We start from the raw sequence: 19444 nt of genomic DNA on the forward strand, positions 1-19444 counted from the left end.
AAAGTGCTTTACAGCAGGTAATAAATAAAGAGAAGAATAAGTAAAAACAAATAAAAACAATAAAAGAACAGTGAAAGCAATAAAATACAACAAAATTCGAATAAGATAAAACAAGATAAAAGTGTCATCATACTACTGGGTATTAAAAGCAATCCTAAATAAGTAGGTTTTTAGCCTAGATTTGAAGAGGCCCAGAAAGGACAGAATGGGGTGATAAATGAGAGCAGCAGGATGATAAAAACATCTTAAATTAAAACAAAGCCTACCTGTCGATGAAAATGATTATGTTAATACCTACTCAACCTACTAGTTTGAGGTCATCTTCAAATTCTATCTGCAAAAGTGTCTTAACAATATTATTGCATTACTGATGATGGAAGCCTCATTTAGCCTCAGTTGACGGTAACTCTGATAGCTGCAGTGAACGACAGTCAATCTTAACAAACCACATGATGATGTCAGCCATTTAAGCTGTGTAGGAAAAGCTCAAAAGTCCAGACCAACAGCGGCCCCTAGTGGTGACGTAGCCGGCCAAATAAGACGTGAAGGAATTTCCGCTGACGTCAAGACGTTTGGCCATAACAGGACTGCATCTATCTGACAGCAAGAGCAACAACAACAACAACAAACGCCAGACAACAACTTTAACGCGGCCTTAACGCTTGTCATAATGAAATGAAGCAGGATGCCGTTATCAATATAGCCCTGGCCTTCGCTTATTGTGCGTCCAAGCTGCAAACTGGGTTATAGCTGCGGCTAAACGCGGCGGAACAGTCACGGAGACTCGGCCGCAAAGGCAGCAGGGCATTTCGGGGCTGCATCTGGGTCAGTGGGCCGTGTCTATACCGCCGGTTTATCTTTCCCCGCTGTGTCCCGCTGCACCTGTCATCCGTTCATTTACAAGTTGACGCCTGTATAAAGTGTGGTAGCATGCAGGCTAATGGGGCAGGACAGGACCGAGAGTCTGAACTATCCTACCGAAATGGTGCTGTCAACGGTGAGTCGTCTTCCGCCAGGGCAGCTCTCTCAAACGGCTTTCTGTCAGTTCCCAACAATGGGAACGCTGTCTGTAACAGCGGTGCAGCGTTAACCCCACCAGCGTCCAACAACAACAACAACAGTACGACGGATGCCAAAGCGTGCGTTAGAAAGACGCGTCTGTCTCAGCCTGAGGAGGATGTCATCAGGCTGATAGGACAGCATTTACACGACCAAGGTCTCAAGTAAGTAAACCTCATTGAGATGGAGACATTCGGTCCTTCAAACAGTGAGGACGACCTTTAGGCAAGTCTTGTCTTGTATATTGAGGAAATCAACTTTTTGATGGGCAGTTATGTCATTCTGTTTACCAGCAAAGCACCTACATTATTAATAATAATAACTGAATTTATATTTTGAGCTTCAACAACTTGCAGATGAATTTGGCCTTTTAACAAGCAAGATTGGATAGGTCTCTCCATGTCATTTTGTTTTGGTACTCTATGTGTACCTTCTGTATTCTATATAGCTATGGAAAGTAAATGTAGCAAAATATATTTGTAAAAAAAAAAATATAAAAAATATATATAAATACATGTAGCCTATGTATTTAAAACAAAATTGTTTCCTTTTGGGACGAATAAAATATTTTTTCATTTAAGTATATATATGTATATATTTATAGACATACATACATATAAAATATATATATATATTTACCAGAAAAGCATATGTATTATTTATATGTATATGTACACATACATATATATGTATATATCCATATATAATTTTTCATTCTGAAGCAATTTATTTTCCCTCTTCTATGTAGTTTTTTCTTTCTTTTTTTTTAGTCAGACAGTGGAACTTCTAATGCAGGAATCTGGGTGCAGACTGGAGCACCCCTCTGCCACCAAGTTCCGCAGTCATGTCGTCGAAGGAGATTGGGACAAGGTAGGACCAAGTATACTAAAATTAGAATCAATATTCCCATAAGGATGAAAACTGTAATATGTGTACTGTTTTTGTGTAGAATATCATATAAATGATCTGTCAGATCTTTTTTTGTGTGTGTTTTGGAAGTCTGTGCTTGTCCACAATGCTTCCCTCATAAGTTAAAGATACCTTAGTTTGAGTTTTTGTGCTTTTCTCTCTTTTTTTTAAGGCTGAGAGTGATCTGAATGAATTGAAGGCATTGATGCATTCTCCCAGTGCTACAGTGGTAAGTTATGTCAATGTCAGAGCATTGACCAAACAATTTTTGTAACGTCCAAGACAACAGCCATGACAACTAGATAATAAGACAAAAAGAAAAAAGAAAAAGATTGTTTAAAAAACCCCAGCTCCAACTGAGTACAAACATTTATATCCATTACACAGAATAAAACAGAAACACTATTACGAAAAGTCACTGGAAAACCACTGGAACAACTTTCAGACTGGATTTCAGTCTGTGAATGATGTCACTATTATGACCTTTTTTTACTTGCTTATCCATAAGTTTTCCAAAGTAACTTACAAGTTAAGAATGAGACTGGTGCGAAGCCTCATCACTCTTAGCAATAATGTGTTCTTCTGGATATATTTAAGTTTATTCACCTAAACTCAACAGTGCTGTTTGAGTTGAAACGTGCTGAAGAGACAGGAAACAAAAAGTATGATTCTAATTTAGAATAGTAACGCTTTACTGAGTGTATTTACAGATTGACTTGCTGATAGGGCTGCTCTGCCAATTGATGAAATTTCATTCAACACATTATTTTCCAGTAGAAATTATCAGCATGTGATTTAGAACCAGGTTTACACAGGGTCCCCTAAAGAAAGTTTTCTTCACCTAGGGAAGCTTTCTATCACTGATAGTCCAATTTCATGCCCATTTCAGACATATATTGCTTTCTGTTAGATTAACATAAACAAATTAGGTTTGGATAAACATGCATGCCAAATAACAAAGGTTTATTTACCATATCAGCTCTCCAGGAGGATCCGGCAGATTGTGTTATTAGTTAGATAACTAAAAACTGTTAGTTGCAGCATCTGAGCCACATTAATGAAAACTATGATAATTATCATTTGACCTGCAACTTTTGTGTTCTCTGTGACTATATTGCAATTTTTACTACTGCTCCAATCAACTTTCATTTTAACACAATGCACCATGCTTGCGAGGTTCAACTGTAACGCCGTAGTGAGGAAGTGTTATAGGAGATGGTGTTTTGGGTTACATGGAGGTGTGCAGTTGTCGTCTTACAGCAAGAAGGTTACAGTTTTGAATCTCAGCTGGGGCCTTGATATTGATGATATGATGTTCTCCCCATGCATTTGCAGGTTCTTTCTGTATATCATGGCTTCCTCCCACCTAAAATATAACTGTTAGGTTCCTTGTCGACTCTAAATTTTCCTTAGGATTGAGTGTGCATGCATGGTTCTTTGTCTCAAGCCTCTAGCATGGTTGCCACTTCGGCGAGCGGTGTTGATTCAATTCAATTCAATTCAATTAAAAAATACTTTATTTATCCCAGAGGGAAATTAAATGTTGATGTAGCGCAATTAAATCAAGGAGTTATTATAGATGCTGATAGCTGTGGGCAGGAAAGATTTCCTGTAGCGGTCCGTTTTGCATCCAAACTGAAGAAGCCTTTGACTGAAGAGACTCTGTTTTCCGATAACAGTCTCATGGAGAGAATGTTCAGGGTTGTCCATAATTCTCTTGATTTTATGCAAAATCCTTCTTTGCATTATTGTCTCCAGAGGTTCCACAGTCGTCCCCAGAACAGAACCAGCCTTCTTTATCAGGTTGTTGAGTCTTTTTAGGTCCCTGGTTCTGATGCTGCTGCCCCAACAGATGACGCAAGAGGAAATGACGCTCTCCACAACAGTCTTGTAGAAGATCTGCAACATCTTGTTGCAAACCTTGAAGGACCTTAGCTTCCTCAAGAAGTACAGTCTGCTCTGTCCTTTCTTGTAGATTGCTTCACTGTTGTGTCTCCAGTCCAGTCTGTTGTCCACATGAACACCAAGGTATTTATATTCCTCAACCACCTTCACTTCTTCTCCCATGATGGAAACAGGGTTTGATCTGACCCTGTTTCTCCTGAAATCTACAATCATCTCCTTTTCTCCGTTTTGTTAACATTCAAGATGAGATGATTGTTCCCACACCATGCCACAAAGCGGTCCACCAGCTCTCTGTACTCAGCTTCTTGTCCATCTCTGATACACCCGACAACTGCAGAGTCATCTGAATATTTCTGTAGATGACAGGAGTCTGGCTTGTACTGGAAGTCTGAAGTGTACAGAGCGAAAAGGAATGGTGAGAGTACAGTCCCCTGTGGTGCTCCTGTGCTGCTGATCACCTGGTTAGACACACAATTCTTCAGTCTGACAAACTGTGGTCTGTTTGTCAGGTAGTCATTAATCCAGGTGATTGTTGAGGCCTCCACCTGAGTCTCCTGGAGTTTCAGACAAAGGAGATCAGGCTGCATTGCGTTAAATGCACTGGAGAAATCAAAGAACATGATCCTCACAGTGCTGCCTGCTTTGTCCAGATGACAGTGGGTTTGTTGAAGCAGGTGTATGATAGCGTCTTCAACTCCAACTCCATGGCGATAAGCAAACTGCAGGGGGTCCTGATATGTGCTGGTTTGCTTACACAGGTGGGTCAACAGGAGTCTCTCCAGGACCTTCATGATGTGGGATGTCAGGGCAACAGGTCTGTCATTGATGTCTGAAGGATGAGTTTTCTTTGGTACCGGAACCAGACAGGATGTCTTCCACAACAGTGGTACCTTCTCTTGGGTCAAGCTAAGGTTGAAAAGGTGTTGCAGAATCCCACAGAGCTGCTCTGCACAGGCCTTCAGGACTCGGGGGCTGACACCATCTGGATCTGCAGCCTTGTTCTGGTTCAGTCTCTCCAACTGCCTCTTCACCTGACTTCTAGAAACAGAAAAGTGGGAGGGGGAGGCAAAGGGGACAGCAGCATCTCCTGATTGGGTTGAAGACAAACTAGTGGAAGCAGAAGAATCCATGACTGAGGTGGGGGTGGAGATGTTACAGGAAAGCTGTGGGTCAGAGGAGGGTGGGATGTCTCTTTGGCTGGGAACAGGAGGGGAGGATGGTGAGCTTGTTCCTGAACTGAACCTGTTGAAGAATGTGTTCAGCTCATTTGCTCTGTCCAGACTTCCATCCATCCGATCCTCCCTCTGCTTGAGGCCTGTGATCTTCTTCATTCCTGACCACACATCTCTGATATTGTTCCTCTGCAGTCAGATGACATCACGATTTCGTACCGGCTATATATGGTGGCGCAAGTCGATGCGCCAGTAGTTGCAATTTTCTCCATCACAGAGGTGTCGCTGCTACGTGAAGGTTTCCGCTACTCTACAACGAAGAAAGTGGAGAATAAAACCATGCCGCTGTCAAGAGCAGGAATACTGTCATCAATGATACTGCTGCAGTATCTGGAAGATGAAATGCTTCGTGTGTTTCTGTGTTTCACAAAGTACGTGAGCTAAGACAATTCAGTCAATAGAGGTGAAGGTTTGAAGCCTCCGGCATCACCACTTGGAGTCTCTGCCCTCTTCTTTGCCTTCACGTATCTGTCCCGTAGCTTCTTCCACACATTCTTACAGAACTCTCCCTCTTTCCCCAAAGTTCTGCCCATCTCTGTCCACCAGTTTTGGGAGTTTACGTGGTCCCTGTGCTGATTCACTGCAGTTTCGTACAGGTGCTGTACAAACGCACCTCCTGACTGAGCCTGGTCTCACATTGGTCCATCCGGTTCAAAAATCGACTGGTGCACGACAACGCGCTGCGCCGTCTTTTCAAGGCAAGCGCCAGGCCTGAAACGCCATTTTGACGTCACGGGTCGGCTGCGCCATGAGCGACGCATCAACTGTAAATTCAGCTTAATTTGTCTCTGTGTTGAGCCTGTGTTGGACAGGTGACCTCTGTACAACACCTGGTGGAAAACACCTATTACCTGATAGCAGCTGGGATAAGCTCCAGCTTCCCAACGAACCTTAACAGGGTTAAGCGGATATGGACAATGTCCGTGATTTGTGGGGTAATAATTCCGCCGCGAATTACCTACTGTATTTCGGCGAAACACAGACGTCCTGTGGTAATTTAAGTCCCGTCTGAATGCACACCTGTGTGTTCAACCTATGTGTACAACCAGGTACAACCAGGTACAACGGGGCAAAACAGGAAGTTACGACAATTACGGAATATCCGCTCATGATGTCTGTGATTTAAGTAAATTACAGACTTTTGCTTGTCCCGTCCGAATGCGCCACAAAAAATTACAGAGGTGCGGGGGTAGTTGCGAATTACCAGTGATCCATAGGTAATACTTATCCCGTGCGAATTGGGCTTAAGACTGACATTTTTCCACCGTCTGTATTCAGACATATGTCATTAAACACTTTGGTCAGAGCAGTCTCAGTGCTGTGGTGCTGTCTAAAACCTGACTGGAAGGTATCATAGCAGTTTTTTTGTGTTAAAAAGTAATTAAGCTGTTGGAAAAAACACTTTTTCAATGAGCTTACTTAAAAATGGGAGATTTGAGATGGGCCTGTAGTTGTTCATTTGTGGCTTGTCAAGATTATCCTTTTTCAGCAGAGGTTTGATTACAGCTGTTTTTAGTGGCTCTGGAAACACACCTGACATTAAGGACAAGTTCACAATCAGAAACACCTCTACGGTCAAAAACCTGAAAAGAGAATGCAGGAAAGCTCAACGTAAATGGAGGAAAACAAAGCTTCAGATTCACTATGAGCTGTGCAAACAAAGCCTGCGTAGTTATAACAATGAGCTGTGCAAGGCCAGACAGCTGCATTTATCTGAAATGATGAATAAGAATGTCAACAATTTTCGAACTCTGTTTGCTATGGTTGAAAAACTCACAAATCCTCCTAAACAGTCAAACCCAGACCTCCTCTCTACTGAGAAATGCAACGAATTTGACAACTTTTTTTAGCCAAAAAATCAAAACATTTAGACAAAACATTCACGCCACACAGACAAACAAGAAAACTAATCTGTGTATAAAACCTAGAAATAAATCTGACCTTATGTCACAATTTTGATATTGTTGATTTAAAAATCCTAGAGGAAACAGTTCGGCATCTGAAATCAACAACTTGCACTCTGGACATAATACCATCCAACATTTTAAAAACTGTTTTTACCTCAGTAGAAAGTGATCTCCTACAAATAGTTAACAGCTCACTGGCATCAGGCATTTTTCCCAAGTCACTAAAAACAGCTGCCATTAAGCCACTCCTAAAGAAGAGAACTCTAGACGCCTCTATGATGAACAACTACAGACCTGTCTCTAACCTCTCTTTTATATCCAAGATTATTGAGAAAGTTGTATTTAACCAGCTCAACAGCTCTGGTCAAAGTGTTAAACGACATCAGGTTGAATACTGATTCAGGTTGTGTTTCAGTCCTGGTTCTGTTGGACCTCAGCGCTGCGTTTGATACTGTAGATCACAGAATCCTGTTGCACAGGCTAGGAAACTGGGTTGGACTTTCTGGAGCGGTCCTTAACTGGTTCAGGTCCTACTTAGAAGGCCGGAGTTATTTTGTTACAATTGGCAGCTATGAATCTGAGCGAGTGGCCATGACTTGTGGAGTCCTCCAGGGGTCAATTCTTGGACCTCTTCTGTTTAACTTGTATATGCTCCCTTTCGGTCAGATATTACAGAACTTTAACATCAATTATCACAGTTTTGCAGACGATACACAACTTTATGTGTCTCTGTCACCGGACGACTGCAGCCCAGCAGACGTACTGTGTCAGTGTCTGGAGGAAGTAAACACCTGGATGAGAGAGAATTTTCTACAATTAAATGAAGACAAAACTGAGATCATTCTGTTTGGTAGCAAAGTGAAGAGGGTCAGCGTTGGTAAATATCTTGAGACTCGGTCCCTTACAATCACTGACCAAGTTCGTAACCTCGGAGTGTTGATAGACTCAGATCTGACTTTCAGCAGCCACATCAAAGCTGTCACCAGTGACGCACGGGTCGACGAAAAAACATCCCGCAACCGACCGCTTTTTCCACTAACCCGCCCGTTAACTGACCGCAAGAAATATTTATGAAAAAATGTTGACCCGACCCGCTTTTTAAAAAAAGTAGCCAATGGTCTTAATGAACATCCTAGCGTCATTGGCAAAGCACAACGGACCTCATATAGCCTACCTGCATTCATTTTTAAGGTGTTAAAATTGTAAGATGGCATTGCTTGTAAGTTTATGTTGACAAACTTGCCCCGCTTCAGCATTCAAAAGTTAAATTAGCGCTTAGCATTTAAAAGAATACAATAGAGGTAGCCTTCCCACAACAATTGGCTATAGGCAACTTCGTCACATGGATGAATAATAAAAGCTCTCAAATCACATGCACAATATATGTCTTTATTAACGTATGTCTGTGAACGCGTGTCTCATTTTAGACAACCAAAAATATATGATCAGGTCGCATAAAGACATCTATGTTTACTCTTTTGGCTGCGATGGCTTCCCGGTGCCACACTTGTGACGGGCCATGTTGGTCGTTCCAGTTTTGTGGCTATCAAATGCATACATTGCTTCACAGGAGGTGCACATGACAAAGCCTGCACTTTGCTCATCATCTTTGATGATCTCGGCGAATGAGTCCCAAACCTTACTTTTTGTGCGTGTGTGTTTGCGGAGCTTCCACTCTCCCAACTTGACCTTCTCTCTTGCCGTCTCCATACCTACTGTACTTCTGACCACGTACGTCATCTCTGCGGAAGTTATTCAGCCAATAAAGTGTATTTATTTAATAGAACATTGTGTCTACTGTTTGAATTACAAATGTTTACCACATTATTTTTTAATGTTTATCTGAAACGACAAAACGACCCGACCGATTGCAACCCGAATATCATTAAAAATATTTTTTTATGACCCGCAACTGCGGGTGACCGCGGATGCCTGCAGGCGCCCGCTGGCTTCGGGTCAGCCCGCGCATCACTGGCTGTCACCAAGGCAGCTTTTTACCATCTCAGAAACATCAACAGAATTAAAGGTTTCCTCTCCCAAAAAGACCAGGAGAAACTCATCCATGCATTCATCTCCAGTAGACTCCATTACTGTAACGCTCTTGTAACTGGACTTCCCAAAAAGAGCATTAAACATCTGCAGCTCATCCAGAATGCTGCTGCTAGAGTTTTAACCCGGAATAAGAGATCTGAACACATCACAACAGTTTTAAAATCTTTACACTGGCTTCCAGTCAGTCACAGAATAGATTTTAAAAGGGTATTTAGAGAAATGAATACCCCCCCCCCCCCCCCTTTTCAATAATAACATCGTGCACCAGTGTTCCCCGCAGGAAATTGCTTAGTCAAGGTGGTGAGTTGTCGGCCGGGACCAGAGGTTTTGCGCGGATAGCGTTCCGTCGGGGGGGGGGGGTGTACTTGGAATGGGACGGGGGCTGTTAGAGCAATAACGAAGCTGTTTAAGAGCTGTAACACTTTTTTATTTACATTATTAACTATTTACATTAACAACCAGTAGGTGTCGCAATTCAATGTTATCAATGCTGTCTTTTTATGGAGTTTATTTTGTGTCAATAAGTTTAAAGAAGACTTTTATAAGAGCAAGCAAAATACATCAATTCAAAAACTAAATTTAAAAAAGTCAAACAAAAAAACAAATTCAAACAAAAAATACATGATTGCAATTAAAAAAAACTGAAATCGTGTAAAATATTTGCCTTCGCCTCCTTCTCAGTTTTGGTTGTTGTCGTTTTCTTTGATTACGTCTCCAGCTTTCTCGTTTGCGCTCCCTGACTTTTTGTTTGCGGTTTTGACACAAACGTGCCTGGTGGGTGGGCTTTCGACGGGGGCATTCCAATTGGCTTATTTGTGTTTGACGGACAGCTAAGCAAGCGTACAAAGCAGCTCTGGCCACAGCAGCTACTCTGCTTCTGATTGGTTCTAAAAACATCAACAACAGCGTTTTTAGAATAGTTACAACTGTTAAAATATTGTTGAAATTAACTTAATCGTAAACTATAGACATGTCCTTACCTCGGACTGCATTTTTCCATTCTTCAGAGATCATATTCCTTCGCGCCGTTGTTGACGTTTTTAGAACCAAGGGAATGCCCCCGTCGAAAGCCCACCCACCAGGCACGTTTGTGTCAAAACCGCAAACAAAAAGTCAGGGAGCGCAAACGAGAAAGCTGGAGACGTAATCGAAGAAAACGACAACAACCAAAACTGAGAAGGAGGCGAAGGCAAATATTTTACACGATTTCAGTTTTTTTTAATTGCAATCATGTATTTTTTGTTTGAATTTGTTTTTTTGTTTGACTTTTTTAAATTTAGTTTTTGAATTGATATATTTTGCTTGCTCTTATAAAAGTCTTCTTTAAACTTATTGACACAAAATAAACTCCATATCTTTTAATGTCTGAGCCTGGCAAAGCATTATTACTTCGGTTTAAATAAAAATAAATAAATAATTTTTTTGGGAACGTTGGCAAGGCGACAGTGCGAGTCTGCTAAGGCGGCCGCCTTAACTATAATGCGCTGCGGGAAACACTGGTGCACACAACATCGTTTTAAAAAAACTCATCATTTACATCAACCCGCATAAATACGCCGTCAAGCGCCATAATAACTATGCCAAACCTATTGGCGGCAGTGTAGGGAACGGAATAAAGCCATGCAAGCCAATCAAAATCCTCAGAATCGAGGACTTTCCTCATGTGAAGGAGGAGATAACGCGAGCAAATATCACAACAAAACTGAAGGCAATAAGAGGGAAATATAGACAGTCAGTGCATACTGGACGCAGGAGCGGCCACGGAAGAGTGGTGCTCCTCTATTTTGAACTGTGCGAGCAGGTTTGGGGTGGCAAATGCAATAAGGCCAGAATCGTTTGCACAAACGTAAAAATTTGTAGAACTTTAACATCATCCATGATAATCCTGATCAGTAGCCAAACAAACTGTAAACATAAGGCGCTCGCATGACGTTAAGCATTTTCTGGCGCACAATGTGACGTTTAAGAACCTAAAACGGCGTTTCTCCCAGTTGACACGGCAACACATAACCGGCGTTATCAGAAATCTCCACTTTGGCTGGAGGTTTTAGAAATAATCGTTTTCTGTGATTAAAAACGGGGTTTTGGTGTAAATGAGAGGCCAAACCGCAGGAAAATATCTGCGCCTTCCTATCGTGTAAACGGGGCCTTAGATCCAAGGACTCAGGTCAGCTGGTCCAGTCCAGAGTCCAGACTAAACATGGAGAAGCAGCATTTAGCTGTTATGCTGCAAACAAGTGGAACAAACTGCCAGAGGAGATTAAACTTTCACCAAATGGAGACATTTTTAAATCCAGGTTAAAAACATTTCTTTTCTTTTGTGTGTATGCATGAAATCTGCATGGTATCTTTGAACTTATCTTGACTGTTGCTTGTTTTTAATAATTTTAATTCAATTTAATTATTTTATTTGTTTCTCTTTATATTCTTTTACGTATTTTTAATGCTTCTTCCACTCCCTGCTGCAATGCTTTTATTTTATGTAAAGCACTTTGAATTGTTTTGTACATGAAATGTGCTGTACAAATAAACTTGACTTGACTTGACTTAAATAAGGGATAATGAAACGGGCAAATGGACAGATCACTAAAGGACACGAAATTCACAAGGGACACAGCTGCAAAGCTCTTTTTTCACTATCCACTTTTCTCTTCTTAGAGAGCGCCATTACTTTTCTCTCTCTCCCGCTCACTCGCCTCTCCATCTTCTCTCCCTCTCTGTGTCCTCTCCCTGTCTCCCGCTCACTCGTCTCTCCCTGTCTCCCGCTCAATCGTCTCTCTCTGTCTTCTCTTCCTGTCTCCGGCTCACTTGTCTCTCGGTGTCATCTCCCTCTACGCTTACTTCCCTTTCTCCCTGTCATTTGCCTCTCATCTCTCTCATCTCTGTATTCAGTCACGCTGTTGTTTACACAGATTTGATTGGCTGAGCAGCATCATGTGGGATGTCTTAACTCACATACAATTGGTCTGTAAGGTCTGCTAAATTAATGCTGTAAAGACTAGGAAAGCTGTGCTGGTTAAAATAGAAGTGCCCCGTCTCAAAATGTAGAATCCTCAGTAATTTATTGATTGTAGGTCTGGTTCCGCATAGGATGGCGTCTGGGTCCGGACCCGGACCGCGGTCCGCCTGTTCGTGACCTCTGCTATACAGTGTTAAATGAGGAGGCAAGCTGCAAAAAAAAGGAGCCATGGGAGAGGAAACCCCTTTATTTGATTGATGTTGGATATAGATGGCCAATGGGATAGAAGATATGGGATACAAAAAGAAAATATATTGCTTTGAAAAAGATCTTACCAGCCTTACTGGATTTAATGGAGGAGCTTTGCTTCCATTTTGTTCTGTCACTGACCCCAAGAGTTCTGCTCTTCCAACTCTGTCTTGTCCTAAGATAGAACTGTTATACAAGGCGGTATCAAAAGCTCAGCTGGATGAAAATGGGAAGACTTATTTATGAGACATGCTATTAATAAACGCTAGTATCTGCTCTTGAGCATTGGGCAGAAAAAACGCTTTAACTCACAAATGATTTGTTTCTCCGAACATTCCAAGCATACAAAATGTGATGAAAACAATTGAAAAAACTCAAAGTGAAGAGGGAACATGTTGAGGAGATGCTGGCAACCAACAAAATTCTGGCCTTGACAGTTCTCAAAAATGCTACTCCGTAGCTATCGGCTAATCCGACTCCGTGGTCACGCAGAGGCTATTAAAACTTTCGAAGTTCTCCATCGGGATGTCGGATACGCAAGGCAATACCCTCCCGATCAGTAGGCATCGCTACGCTAGACGACCCAATCTCACGACGTCTATGGTGAAAGTCGTTGATTGATTGTTCACCTTCCGGCTCCGTTCCACTCCTCACAGTGAACGATGGCGAGCGAGAGAGAAAGACTGTTGTTGGAGTTGGAGCTTATTGATTTTGAAATGCAAATCATTTTGACCAAATGTTGACCGGCACAGTAAACTCTTTCAAAATTGGCGGTGTTGTTGTTCTGAGAGGAAGGAGCTAAACCGGACAAGGGATTCTGGAAATAATGTTGTTCGCCGACCAATCACAACCCTTGTGGTCTCCGCGAGTCACCGTCGCCTCGACGGATAGATAGGAATTTTGGCCGACGGAGAGCGTCTCCGGGAGGGTTTCCGACGACAGAGAGGGCTCTCCGTGGCCCTCTTGAGCCTTTCCCGGACGACTGTAAATCAGGCTTAATTAGTGACTTAGTGAGGGATACTTCCTCAATGAGATTGCCAAATGATAGATCTGCACACAGAGCCAAACAACCATTAGTACTCCGCCTGCAGCAATTTAAATCACATATTAACCTAACATGCATGTCTTTGGAGTGCAATGTATTTCTAATGTTAAAGGTGGGTTAGGGGTTCTTTATCTGGAGCATTTTTTTACATATTGCTTGAAATACTCTTCACACCCCCATTGTAACCAATTAATTAAAAGTTTTGACACAAAAATGAAAAGTTTTAGTGGCCTCTAGAATGTACAATCTAGGAAAAACACTATCCAATCATACTGAACGGACCGTTAACGATGATTGGATTCTGATGCCGTCTATCAAACTGCAGTCTGCTCCTCCCTCCCCCTCCTTCCCCCTGTGCGCGTACCCTTCTTCGTGAACGAATTACACGTCCAGAAGCTTGGCAGGAAGCTAAACTAGAGCCAGCTTGGCTAGCACCTAGCATTATTAAACGTATAGTTAGCATATACTAAATACGGCAACGATTGATGCTTGCTGTCAGAACAGCGCTCGTGCACCTTCGTGCTTGTGAACAAGCATTGCGCGTTCATGTACTCTAGAGGCATGGCTTCGGGGGGAAAGTGAAGAAAAGGGTTGGGACTTTTGACCTGTGTATTTTCAAAATGCAGCTTCGCTGGACTCAAAATCCAGGATCTCCTACCCTACCTTTAAGTTACTCTCAGCAGTGACCGTGTTAACTATCAAGTGACAAGTGGTAAGCTAACAGCAGGACATTTCTGATAAGTATATAGAATAAAATCTTTCCTCCTGTCAACTTTTGCCAAGCCAGCTCCATGCTAATCTTGGATTCACTGACTGTTTCTGGTAATCAGTATTAAAACACCATGTAGATCTTATTAGTGGCAATACGAAGGAAACTTTTAGAGGGGCGAATGACTTTAGGATTGGGTTCTTATGTCCTTGCTGTAGCTTTTGCAGACTGCATACTTGTTGGTTAAAACTTATGTAGCATGTGTTGTGTACTGGCTGGAACGAAGTCTATGCAACTAACACCTCATCCTGACTGAATGCGAGCGATTGATAAAAAGTGATCAGAACTCGTACTTTTCAATCAGCCTGTCCTGGCATGCCGCCAGCGATGTTGCTCTGTCCAGCGATGACGCTGACCCCTTATAAAATCGCCCGCGCTGTCTCTATCTGGACAACATTTCGCAGCGCCGTCCTGCCCCTAAACACTTTTATTGGTTGAAATGAACACGCTGCTTCCTGCTGACAAGCTAGTTAGCAACAGGTCAGCATCACTCAGGGAATAACGGACGAGGAGAAGCTGATCTTTACCGTGGAACAGCACCCAATGGTTTATGACCCCAAACACCCGTACCACAAAGATCTGAACCAAAGGGAGCCAGAGAACTCGGTGTTTCAAGTGAGTCCCCTTCTGAAATAATAGAATCACTCCCGACAAAATCGTCACGCTGCATATCAGGACACCCTCGCGAAATTTCGTCGTCGTATTGCGTCAGTTTCGCTCGCTCGCTTTCAGTCAGGATGAGGTGTTAGAAAATCAACGTGTGCTATGTGTTGGGATCAATAGAGTGCTGTGTGCACCAATGCTGAAGTCCCCATTTAGCTAGCATTAGCTTGCAAACTTTGATAATGTGACTGGCTTACCGTTCTTTGTGCAGCATCAAATACTGATCTGTCTGTGATTTTTGACCTGCATGTTTTACACACTGCATTGCATTTTTTATCGACAATCTCATAATTCTTGTAAGCGAACGAGATGACCTTTGGTATAATTTATTAATATAATAAATATATATAATAATTTATTTTTTGCCACTGGCGCTCTGCTTCTTTGTATCATTTTTTTTCTTCTTAGTCATCTTTGTGTTCTGCTATGTGATTGGATCAAAAGATTGTGTGTACTGTAGGTGTAAATAGCATTAAAACTAAGTCTTTTAACTCATTTGTCCACACCCCTGATGTCTGTCAACTGGTTGTTGGTCTTGCAATGATGCCAGTGTGATGCCAGTGATACCATACTGGTGTGTGCTGAGGCAGTAAACATTCTATGCAGATGCTTATTGATATCTTGCAACTAGTGTTTTTTTCTCTTTGTTGTAGAAAAAACTGTATTTGTACTTAACATTAATCAGCCTTTAGCATGCTCAGATGCGTGTGTCTCTTATCAGCCATTGCGATTTACCATCTAGAGTAACTATATAGTAAGACGATTTCTCCCTAGAACGCTCAGGTCCAAAGATAACGACTTCAGTTTTGTCTGAATTTAGAAGCAGACAGTTCTGAGTCATCCAGGTCTTTATGTCTTTAAGACATGCTTATAGTCTGACCAAACTATTGGGTTCATCTGGTTTCATAGATACGTACAGCTGAGTGTCATCAGCATAGCAATGGAAATTTATGCCATGCTGTCTAATAATGTTACCTAATGGAAGCATGTATAAAGTGAAAAGAATTGGTCCAAGCACAGAACCCTGGGGAACTCCATGACTTACTCTGGTGTGTGAGGAAGATTCTTCATTTACAAGAACAAACTGAAATCTATCAGATAAATATGACTTAAACCAGCCTAAGGCAGTTCCTTTAATTCCAATAACATGTTCAAGTCTCTTTAATAAAATAATGTGATCGACCGTATCAAATGCAGCACTGAGATCCATCAGGACAAGCACAGACACAAGTCCGCTATCAGAGGCTAAGAGGAGATCATTGGTAACTTTCAGCAGTGCTGTTTCTGTGCTATGATGCACTCTGAATCCTGACTGAAACTCTTCAAACAGATTATTTCTGTGGAAATGATCACAAAGCTGAGCTGCAACTATTTTTTCAAGAACTTTAGACATAAAAGGGAGATTGGATATAGGTCTATAATTAGCCAACACTTCTGAATCAAGAGTAGGTTTTTTAAGTAAAGCAACAGCAACCTTAAAAGTCTGAGGTACATATCCTGTCAACAAAGACAGATTGATCAAATCCAGTATTTGAAGTGTTGATTAAGGGGAAAACCTCCTTGAACAGTCTGGTTGGGATTGGGTCTAAAATACAAGTTGATGGTTTAGAAGAGACTATTGCTGTTGTTAGTTCAGAGAGATCAACTGGACAGAAGCCGTCTAAATACAAATCAGGTTCTAAAGATACTTCTAAAGCTGCTGTACTTGATGATACATCAGTGATAATAGTGGGAAGGACTCCATCAATCTTCTCTCTCTCATAGAAACAATTTTACTGGTAAATAAGTTCAATCAGACGGGACTTGGAAAGGAGAGATCTAATATTCAGCAAACCACATAGTTTTTGTTCAGTTAAATTTTTTGTTTTAATTTTTTTTAGGCTTTCTGGATTTGCTCCTTTTGTGTTTATTGATTTCTTTAATTTGGGAGGTGTGGGAGCACACGCAGTCATCAAAAGATTTTGGAGGGGTAGCAGCAGGTGGGAAGCTGCAGAGAAGTGTGTAAGACTACAACTATGCATCCTGCTCTCAACCCTGGGTTGTCATGTTTTTAAATGACTAATAAATTCGTCCATATTTCCAGAAATGAGAGCCGCTCCTTCCAAAGTGGGGTGGATGCCGTCTGGAGGACTATTCAGTTCTGTCATCCTGAAAAGGGAATGCATACCGCAACATTCCTCAGCATCCCAGGAGCTGATATAATTTCAGATATAATCCGTTGACAGTCACATGTCAGGTTGAGCCTCAGTGTTAGAGAGGAGTTTACAAGCTACAAAACTGGTCTCACTCTCAAAGAAAACACTGAACCGTTCTGAACATTTGCCTGAAAAAGCAGAAAGACTCATATGTTAAAGACCAAAAGCACACTGACTTCGGAACTAAACAAATTGGGTGAAACTTCTTTGTTATTGTTTGCACTCTTGTAATCACACTATATTATTATATTGGGTGTGCTTCATTGACATAGTTAGTTTTGTTGTACAAGATTAGTTTGAGGGAACTTTCCTAGGATTTTAGCCAAACAATTAATATTTTTTTCCCTTGCTCCGTGGCTGTGAAGTGTTTCGCTCAAAGCAAGAATGTTCCCTGTTGGCTGGAGCTATATGTGTGGAGTTGATTCTACCCGTGCATGCATCTATACTTGCTGGATACTCCAGCTTCCTCCCATAGTCCATAAACATTCATGGTAGTTGATTTGGGATTCTATATTGACCCTTGGAGAGTATGAGTATCCATGGTTGTTTGTCTCGTTTGTCTCTGTGTATGCTCTGCAATTTGACCAGTGACCTGTTCTGCTTCTTGCCTCATGGAAGCTACAATAGGCTCCAGACTCTTGCAATCGGGAATGTTTTGAAGTGGTTCTGGAAAACAAACCTGTTCTACATGGACCAGTGGATACACAAATGCAAAAATCTTACAGGGCGAATAACACATATTTCTAATTGTGATGTTTTATTTTTTTTTGTGCTTTTTTGTGGATATTGCCATGTGCAGTTTGATTTTTATTTTTTATGCTTGTTTGTTTTGTTTTTCAAGATCAGCTGGGGTACTGCCTAGTTCTAAATGTCACATTTTATACCAAAACTTCACAGGAAGAGGTGCACAAGAATACATGTTTGTGGATAGTGTAGTCTCCTATGCACCCTTGGGTAAACAGGCCCGAGGTAATTTAGGTAATTTAGCTAGAAAATCAAACAATTTTAAGGAATTTCATTCATTATTTTTTTCTCTATTGTTCAATACTATTTTTTTTTTACGATTTTTTTTTTTTATCAATTATTTTGTGAATTATTAACTTGTGTCATTTATTATGATACATTTGATATTTGCATTAAAAAAACACCTTCACAGACATTTTCTGTCAGAATAAAAACTTTTTCTTGTTTGTTTTTTTTAATCTCAGAACATCATACACATTTTTGGGTGCCTATATCTGACAAAAACTTCTGATGACATATGTAAATTGATGTGAGCCTTGTAGACCATTTGGTAGAATGGTAGAAACAAACTTTTTTTTCCTGATCAAAGAAGAGAGTCTACTCTTTCTTTTGGTAATTTTGGTGTGTACATAGTCATAAGACACACTTTTCTGTGGGTCTTGGAAAATCAGTCAAAATACTGTAAAACACTTGGCAGTATGGGTCTCTGCACTGAAAATGGCTGGCAGCCAATGAGTTAAGTACTCTGTAGGTCCTTTTCTGCTATATATAAAAAAAAAAAAAAAACTATGAGACCATCATAATGCGACTTCGTCTGGATATACAGTATATTTATTCTAAACTTTTCTAAACCTGACTGCATGCAACCACTTGAAACTGTTCCCCTCCCAGATAGTCAAAGGTGAAAAACACCATTTAGAGCCTCATTCCTGCTTAAAGTTAAATCACTTGCACTAGAGAAATTAAAAAATAAAGTAGAAAACAGATGGTAAAAATTGGTAGCAACTATGGTAAAGTATCAGTGTAATTTAGTACAGCCGAATTGCTCTCACTTAAATGCTTTTCAGCTTGGTTTGTCAGAAAGCAGCCCAGTATATAAAATCTAATAAAATCCTGATTTTCTAACCACCGTGTCATATAACAAAATCACCATTACACTTAAACACAGGATCTGTACTGTGATTTGGCTACAAGTTTTACCAAGTACAATGATCTCTTGTAGAAAAAGTCAGGGGCAACAGAATACCTGGAATGTTTTCTGCACTGTCGGGGATTCAGATAAATTTAATTTAGTTACTCCATGTCTTTCTCGTACATGTATTCATAGGACAAGGACAGTGGTCCAGTTAACTTGTCAAGTTGAGCTTTAACTGTAGCGCGACTACACTTAAATGAAAAAACACTCAAGTCTGTTAGCTCACTGACTTGGAAGCACTTGGAAGCCTTCATGTTTATGTGAACTGAAAAGGAAATCCTCATTTCTATAAACAAGGTTGCACTGTTTTGACTACAGTGAAATGGTCATCAAGTTTTCTTAATCAAAACTACAGGATAGTGAGAACGGCGGTGTTGTTTCAACTCATTTGTTCAAGCTGAAAGTTGTATATACTTCGAGTGATATTCAGGCAGATCAAAAGTCTTTCTGGAGGAAAAATTCAATGTAAAAAACTGTCAGGTAGGGCGTTAATATGCAGATCTTTTGTTTGGAGTCTTATTTGCTACTTTTGAAATTATAAAAGATGAACATGAAGATGTT

At 41.0% G+C, this 19444-nt stretch overlaps 1 protein-coding gene across 1 annotated transcript in view; it reads left to right on the top strand.

Moving 5' to 3' along the window:
• Positions 1–569: 569 nt before the first annotated feature.
• Positions 570–19444, top strand: part of LOC142379622 (WD repeat-containing protein 26-like) — a 37619-nt gene continuing 18744 nt past the window's right edge. Inside the window, exons 1-3 of the mRNA XM_075464683.1 lie at positions 570–1223; positions 1830–1929; positions 2141–2197. Coding sequence (XP_075320798.1) covers positions 931–1223; positions 1830–1929; positions 2141–2197 — 450 coding nt within the window. The 5' untranslated portion in view covers positions 570–930. The remainder of the gene's footprint in view (positions 1224–1829; positions 1930–2140; positions 2198–19444) is intronic.

This window comes from Odontesthes bonariensis, chromosome 5 (genome assembly GCF_027942865.1).
Source record: "Odontesthes bonariensis isolate fOdoBon6 chromosome 5, fOdoBon6.hap1, whole genome shotgun sequence".
Lineage (NCBI taxonomy): Eukaryota > Metazoa > Chordata > Actinopteri > Atheriniformes > Atherinopsidae > Odontesthes > Odontesthes bonariensis.